The sequence below is a fragment of the Microcebus murinus genome, chromosome 9 (assembly GCF_040939455.1).
Source record: "Microcebus murinus isolate Inina chromosome 9, M.murinus_Inina_mat1.0, whole genome shotgun sequence".
NCBI lineage: Eukaryota > Metazoa > Chordata > Mammalia > Primates > Cheirogaleidae > Microcebus > Microcebus murinus.
In genome coordinates this window covers 91964690-91972746 of record NC_134112.1, presented here as the reverse complement: position 1 = coordinate 91972746, position 8057 = coordinate 91964690, and the positions used below count along the sequence as shown (strand labels likewise).

General features: G+C 55.0%; 1 protein-coding gene across 1 annotated transcript; it reads left to right on the top strand.

The window, feature by feature from the left end:
* The first annotated feature begins 2300 nt into the window (after positions 1 to 2300).
* Positions 2301 to 7619, top strand: LOC105873270 (DBH-like monooxygenase protein 2). Its single transcript, XM_012768061.2, has 9 exons — positions 2301 to 2495; positions 2685 to 2787; positions 2969 to 3135; positions 3462 to 3553; positions 3832 to 3928; positions 4058 to 4117; positions 5516 to 5646; positions 6418 to 6532; positions 6827 to 7619. The coding sequence occupies exons 1-9, from the start codon at positions 2301 to 2303 to the stop codon at positions 7067 to 7069; spliced, it is 1203 nt and encodes a 400-aa protein (XP_012623515.2). The 3' UTR covers positions 7070 to 7619.
* The last annotated feature ends 438 nt before the right edge of the window (positions 7620 to 8057 follow it).

Below are 8057 nucleotides of genomic sequence, written 5' to 3'. Positions count from 1 at the left end.
CTATTCTGAACTCTTAATCACTCCTCCAAACTGCGCTTACATAGGGAAATGTCAGTTAACAGTACAGAGCAACGTATGTTAAGAGCCACATGAGAGAGGATGAATGGTGTAGACAGTTCAGAGAATACATAAGATTTCAAGGGTTAGGGATGCAGGGATATTAGGATTTATGGGGATGAGATTTGAAATGGGAGAAGTAAAGCAAAGTCAGGTGGTGAAACTCCATCACACATGGTCCAGCCTCTTCCTCGAGAATCCACCCCTTGACACTCTGCCCTGCCCTAGGAGGAAACTATGGTGTAGAGAAGACCTGGGTTCTGCTACTCTAGTATCCTGGGGGCGCTAATGGGATGCCTATTACCCCAAAGCCTGACATTCAGGGCTCCTGGTTCTTTCTCCATGATCTGCCCTGGACCCCAGGACCAGCACCTGGTAGACGAAGACACCCTGAAAGAGGACGGGAGCCAGGATGCTGAGCTGCATGGGCTGACGCAAGACGCTGTCTACACCACCATGCGCTTTTCCAGGCCCTTCCGCTCCTGCGACCCCCATGACCAGGACATCACGGTAAAACAGGGAGGGGCAAAAAGCATTTCATCACAAGCAGCAACTCCTTCTGGGGAGGTGCCGTTGCCCCAGTCAGGCAGTGAGTCACCGTCCCTAGGACCTCTGTCCCTCTCAGCCTTCCCAGGTGCTGCCTCAACGGTGCCACCCCTGGAAAGCCACAAGCCCCCTGCAGGGTGACTGCCCACTGACCCAGAGCCCAGCTCACCTTCCCCAGGGTTCCTCTCTCGAACAATCCTACCTAAGTTCATTGAACTTTAGCATGCTGGGATGTGAGAGTTTCAAGTCACACATGTGGACGCGGGCACAGGGAGGGAACGCAAGAGGGAGTGAGACTTGCTCAGGTTAGCCTCAGAGGCAGAACTAGAACCTGACTAGTTCTCGCTCTGAAGCTCCTTCCTTTCCACTGTGTAGACATGCGCGAGTGGCTTGCGCAGGTCCTCGGGTGCAGGGGTGCAAGTATGTGTGTGGTGCTGCCCCTCAATGCTCATGGCACCCCCAGGCTGACACCATGAGGGTGCTGGCCGCCTACGGCCTGGATGACACTCTGAAGCTGGATCGGGACCGTACCTTTGTCAAGTCCATCTTCCTGTTACAAGTAGTCCACCCTGACGATCTGGACGTCCCTGAGGACACCATCATCCATGACTTGGAGATCACTAATGTAATAATTCCCCTCCGCCCCACCCAGCCGCCTCCAGCTCCCTTCCCATCTCCCCACTCGATCCAGAGCCCTCCTCCTGCACCCCGTATTCAGCACGTTCCTTGGATGGAGGTTACATGGACTCCCCTTGGTGCCTGAGGACCGCCAATCTGATCCTAATGTGAATCCCCTTCCCTGGCCTGGCCCTTCCCGGTTTCTTCGGGAGCCTCGCTCCCACCCCGCTCAGCATGTGCGCCCTCTCCCCAGTTCCTCATCCCAGAGGACGACACCACGTACGCCTGCACGTTTCTCCCTCTCCCCATCGTTAGCAAGAAGCATCACATCTACAAGGTACAGCGAGCCAAAGCGGATGTTGCCTGGGGGGGGGGGGTGCTCCAGCAGGGCAGCACGCACAGTCAACTCCAAACGATGGCGTCTGAAAAAATGCCGGGGGGAAGCTGTAGGGAAGTGGCTGGGAAAACGGGGACCCAGGCAGGCTTGGCGGGCATGGTAGTACATAACTTCCTGAGCCCAGAACTGTAACTCCCAGCACTGTTTTATCTAAGCCCCACAGTGCAGCAGACATGTTGATGCAGGTTATGGATCAACAGGTGTTTGCAAAGAACAAAGCCGAAGCCCCAGAACTGTGTTCTCTCAGCCCAGGAGGAAGTAAGGCAGGGAGGGGATGCGGCCAAGGGCCCTCGGGGGCTCAGCCAAGTCTGGCTGAAGTGAACTCAAACTTGTCACCCAGTTTCACGTTTGAGAGATTTCAACTTTGATCAAATAAGTAAAAATACAATCTCGAAGTAAGCGGCAGATATGTGGGAGCCATTTGTTCTTTAGAAAGAGAATTCCAGAAGGTGTGGGTCCTTGCTCAGATGCCGCAGCTGGACTCGGCATGCTCTGCTCCCTGGGAAGGGGTTTACAGGGTGGGAGCTGAGAGGAGTCAGACGAGTGGGTGGGACGATGAAAGCTTGGGGGACAAAAACAGAGAGAAGGAACGAGAGACAACAACAGAGAAATGGGGAATGCCGCAGTTTTATTTGGGGAAAAGACGTGGGGAGAATACAGACTGGACGCAGAAGGTCTGACCATGCTCTGCTCCCCTTTCTCTGCCCAGTTTGAGCCCAAGTTAATGGCCCGCAACGAGACGATGGTGCATCACATCCTGGTGTACGCCTGCGGCAACGCCAGCACCCTCCCGACCGGCATCAGCGACTGCTACGGGGCCGACCCTGCCTTCTCCCTCTGCTCGCAGATCATCGTGGGCTGGGCTGTCGGCGGCACAGTGAGTCCTGGGCTGGGAGAGCACTGGCTAGGCAGGCGCATGTTGTCGGGCAATGGGGCTGGCAGGGCTGGCGAAGGACCAAGGGACGGGGAGGTCTGGGATGAGGGCGAGAAAGCAGGGGTGGGAGCCCTGGATCCTTGCACCGAGTTCCCAGACTCTCTTGCCGCCAAATCTCCCTCCCCCCAACAGAGTTACCAGTTTCCAGATGACGTGGGCATCTCTATTGGGACCCCCTTGGACCCTCAGTGGATCCGACTGGAGGTTCATTACAGCAACTTTCACAACCGTCCTGGTGAGCGTGCAGAGGGTTTACGGAAGGGCAGCTGGTGGGGCTGGCTGGTTCCCTTAGGTCTTGGGGATGTGCTGCAGGATGCATGCTGACTTTTTTTGGTCACAGCCCCACCCCAGCTTTCTGGGGCCTCTTTCTCTCCACGTTGTGTCCTACCTTCTGCGCCTGTTCCTTTCTGTACCAGGTGTGTACGACTCCTCAGGCATTCGCATGTACTACAGCTCTCACCTGCGCAAATACGACATGGGCGTCCTCCAGCTGGGCTTCTTCACTTTCCCCATCCACTTCATACCCCCGGGCTCTGAGTCCTTCATGTCCTACGGGCTGTGTAAGACGGAGAAGTTTGAAGAGGTGAAGCTGGGAGAGAACAAACCCTCCGTGCTCCCCATCACAGATCTGCTCCGGGCCATGAGCCCACACAACTTGAGCTGCAGACTTGGAGAATGATCACAGCCCGGGGCCCAGGAAATTCACTCACATGACTCACCCAAGGGAGGGAAGGAGTCGGGGCTTTGGGGGCAAGGGGAGTGGGGCAGGAAGAGGGGCTGGGGGGCTCAATAATAATTAAGGGGGTGTCAGTCATAAGAGGAAGGTATTGAATAGCAAGGGCAGAAGAGCAAGAAGCAGGTCAGGATGAGAGCTCTTAACAGACCAGGTGCACCTCCTCCATCTTCCAGATGAACGGGGGCCCCGTGCCCGACATACAGGTGTATGGCTACCTGCTGCACACCCACCTGGCGGGGCGGGCTCTGCAGGCCGTGCAATACAGGTAAGGGAAGACCTTGATTCAAAGCTTTCCCTTCTGTAGGTGGGAATAAATTTTAGGAACAGCTATTTATTCTGCAACATACAGTTGTGTTTGGTTGAGAGTAAGGAGGAGCTAGAACCATCTCCAGAGTAGAGGTGAGTGGAATATGTGGAAGAAGGAGACTTTTTTGTTCATTTTTGCAGACAATCTGCTCACAGAATGACCCCACGCGCCACATCTTTGGTCAACTCTCTCTACTTCACCGTCTTACTCTGTCTTCTCTACTTCTTTCCCTCTAGAAATGGAACACAACTCCAAACCATCTGCAAAGACGATTCCTATGACTTCAACCTGCAGGAGACTCGAGATCTACCTGCCCGCGTGGTGATCAAGCCGGTGAGTGTCGGGGCGGCATGGCGGGGCTGGGGGGAGGCGGCGTCAGAGCTCATCATCGTCAGCCAAGAACGTTCTCAGGCCACGGCAGCCCCTGTGTCTCACTCTCGCCTTCTGTTCCACTCCAAACAGGGAGATGAGTTGCTGGTGGAATGTCACTACCAGACACTGGACCGTGACTCCCTGACTTTCGTGAGTACCTCTCTCCACACATGGGACCAGGACCACAGCCCCAGGAGAAAGCCCCAGCCCTGGCTTTCCAGGGACCCCGAGAATCCCACTGAAGCCCCTTCCTTCCTCCAGTGCCATTACCCACTCACAGGGGGCCTTTCACGGGCTCACACTCCCACACACCTAGGATGGGGACAGCATCCCTGATGTCTGCATCAGTGACCCACTGAGACCATGGAAAGGGAGCATGTCGAGCAGGAGCTCTGGGGCCTCCCTCCCTGGGCTTCAATGTCAGCACATTTAGTAGCTGCCTCACCTTGAGCAAGTGATTCAACCTCTTTGTGCCTCGGTTTCCTTATTCACATAAGATTAATACCACTTCCATCTCCTTAGATTACCGTGAGAGTTGGTTCACACGTACAAAACGCTTAGATCATTACCTGGCTGGTAGTAGAGGCCCAACTAGAGTCAGCTGTTGTCACTCTGGTCCCAAGGAACCCACCCATTTTGTGTGTCAGGAGTGGTTCAGTGCTTGTGGGATTCCAAAGGGGCTGCCTACTATCGAGAAAAAAATATTTAGCCCCACAAATGATTATAATACAAGTTAGACAGTGGTATATATCATATGCGGAGAATGAGGATAATGCATCAGGGAAATTCACGGGAAAAAATAATAAGATTCTACGACAGCGAACTGAGCATGTACTATATGTGAGCAGGTCCTGCGTTAGACGGTTAGTGAGGAAGCCCAGAGAGGAGAAAGACTGAGAAAGCCGCGTGTGAAAGGAAAGCACGGGGTGTGCACGAAGACCAGGGGGTTGGCTAGAAATTGAGGAATGGGAGAAGCTGTGTGAAGAAATGCACTGGGAGTGAGGGAGCCGAGGGGAAAGAGCCCTGAGGCTGGGCTGAGCCTGTCCCACCTACATCTCCAGGACGGCAGTGCCTGATGCTGTAGTTCTGTGAACATTCGCCAGGTGAACACATGGAAGGAATGAATGTATTATACAGAATAAAGCAATTTGGTCAGTGATAATGGACCATTGTATAATGGACTGTTGAAAGCCACTGGAGGTTTCTGAAATGGAAGATGACAAGATGCCAAATGTAAACACATTGGCAGCGTTACAGAGGCCAGACTACGACTGCGACAGGTGGCAGCTGATGCCAGGACAGCAGCCGTGGCAACACGGTCAACAGGGCAGATAGATGGGATATTTCTTTGTAAATGACGTCACTCATTGTCCAACGATTGGGGATAGAGGAGAAGATACAGCAGTGAGCTGGCTGTACATTAAGGGACAAGGAAAACGGCGTCGCTGGTAGGATGACCACCTCAACTGTTTTCTAGCAGCCTAGTTCCCCTCTCTGCATGGCTTTGTGTCTTTGTTGCTCCATCCTTGTCTCTCTCCTCTTCCGCAGGGAGGTCCCAGCACCATTAATGAGATGTGCCTCATCTTCCTCTTCTACTATCCCCGAAATAACATCTCCAGCTGCATGGGGTACCCCGACATCATCTACGTGGCCCACGAGCTGGGGCAGGAGGTATCCGAGTGAGTCATCCTGGAAGACGGGTCAACCTCTCCCATGTGTCTGCCCTGGAGGCACCTTGGGGGTGGGCTGGGGCAGGAGGAAAAGGAGACCCACCCACCCCTCCCAGGCTAGTGAGCTAGGATTCCTCACGGACTGCCTGGCCAGCCTCTGCCCACCTCACCCCTGCCCCTGTCAGTGTCTGACTCTCAAAGCTCTGACACAAGACAGGAATTCAGTGGGATTTTTCCCATATCAGCAGGGTCATTCAGAGGCGCGGATGAGAACTGATCCCTCAGAGTCAGATCACTTACATACAAATTCTTCGTCTGCCCCTTTCGCACGCACCACTTGCCTCAAAGACAGTGTTTACGTTCAGGGATGACCCTTCCTTACTGGAGGGTAAGGCCCTCCCTGAGACTCTCATGCCAGCTCTGAAACTGCTTTCCAAGGAAAACAAGCACATCGGTGCAGACACACCCCATTCACATGCAATTTCAGAGCGTGCACGGGTTCCCTGAAGTCACTGCCTCAACCTTCTTGGACTCCATGGTGCCCAGATAAAAATCCCTTCCTTAAAGGGTCAGAAGATCCTCTACTTCATTTTTTAAAATTCTCATCTTGAGTTCTGATGGTAGTTCTTCTCCAAATTCTTAAGGATTGTCTCATTGAGCTGTAAGGCATTCCTTACTGATGCCAACAAAAGCAAGCACACTCTATGCACATTTTGTTGAAGCCCTGTCAGCCCTAAACGACTGTCTGTCCCCCCTGGCCTGACCCTACCACCCTCACAGCTCCATGGAGGGCATGATGGCCATGAACAACGTCGAGTGGACCCCAGAGAACATCAAGAAGGCGGAGAAAGCCTGCAGGGAGGCCAGGCAGACGGTGCTAATAAAGACCATTGACGTGAGAGACCACCCTAACTGTGGAGTTAGGGAGGGAGGGGTGTGGCATGGTGTTGGGTAAAAGCAGGAAAAGGGAAGAATGAGGACACGAATGACATGGCAGGAACATTAGGTCAGGGAAGGAGGGTTGGGGAGTTAGAGAGGTGGGTTGCTGCTGCTCCAGGTGGGATGTGGGTGTGATGGCAGCCTCACAGGCAGCCCGTGGCCTCCGTGAGGGCTGGGGATGACCGAAGGAGGCCGCAGGAAAGGAAAGGGGGATGCTTCTACCTTTGCGTTTTTCTTCCCTCTCCTGCAGGAGGTGGTGGAAAACACAACAGGCTGGATTCCGGACATCACCCCTACTCCTCGGGGGCCCTGCTTGGAGTCCTCTGGAGGCAAAGTGGAGCCCCAGGACAAGACCCCCGCAGGCTTCAGGGCTGCACCGGTGGCCCTCTCCAGCTCCGGCCCGGCCGCCCTGCGGCGCCTGCCCCTGGCGGCCCACTTGCTGGTGCAGGGCGCCCTCTCCTGGCTGCTGGGCAGGCTGCACACGGGAGGCTGATTCTGCCTCACACACACACACACACACACACACACACACACACACACACACACACAGGCCCTCTCTTCTCAGCCTCCTCTTGTGAGCAAATGTAGTAGAAACTCCTCCCTGCTTTGGGCCCCAAACGTCCCCTGTCTGTGCCCTTCTCTTGACCCAGGCCACGACACTGCAGGCCTGGGCACTGCACGTGTTCCGTAAGGGTCTTCCATGACGTGCTCTGCAAGCTTGTCATAGCTTCACAGCCGTGGAAGCACCAGTGGGACCACGAATTCCATGACTGAGGGGGCTGAGGGGTCCACGCTCTGGGAATTCAGGTGCCCCTGCTGCCCGAAGAGGATGCCACAAGGAGGAAGGGGCTGGAGCGCAGAGGGAGCGCCCTGCACACCTTCCTCGGCCCACTCCCCGCCCTGGAGGGGCTTCTGGTCTTCTCTTCTGAGGCTTTTGTCTCGCCCTCCCTGTGAGGCGGAGGCAGCAAGCCATGCATGTGGTGGGGGCGAAGGGTGATTTGCGGGGAATGGAGGGGCTCTGCTTATAAGGGACAAAGCTCAAGACGTCGCATTAAATAAAATCGACTTGCTTCCTGTTGCCATCTCTTTCCCTCGAGCCTTGGGTCAGGGCAGGCAGCTGGGCAGTCCCTTGAGCGGCTCAGCGTAAGACACCCTGAGGGCATCTGAGGACCTGGTTGCCTAAATGCGACATTTAATCCGTGTCCCTTGCTCTCCTCACCTGTGTCTCTGCTGCCAGATGATCTTTGTCACCTTGTCAACACTTAGGCAACCAGGTGTCCAGAGCCTACCAGGCAGGCATGCTGGCGTAGCTCCGAGAGCAGGTAGGGCTGGGTGGCGAGAGGCAGTCCTGAGCCCGGGAGCCAGGGCGGGCCAAGGAGGCTCACAGGGACAGGGCCTTGACTCCATGCAGACGGTTCGTGGAGTCAGGCTGCAGTTTGCAATCATAGTTTTCAGGAAAGGCCAGTGATGGTGGCTACCCT

Bases quoted from the DNA above. Each gene is read 5' to 3' on its own strand.
- LOC105873270 (XM_012768061.2), top strand. From the start codon at position 2,301: ATGCTCTGCTCCCCTTTCTCTGCCCAGTTTGAGCCCAAGTTAATGGCC. The intron at 3,929-4,057 runs GTGAGTGTCGGG...CACTCCAAACAG, and splicing joins CCCGCGTGGTGATCAAGCCG to GGAGATGAGTTGCTGGTGGA. The intron at 5,647-6,417 runs GTGAGTCATCCT...CCACCCTCACAG, and splicing joins CTGGGGCAGGAGGTATCCGA to CTCCATGGAGGGCATGATGG.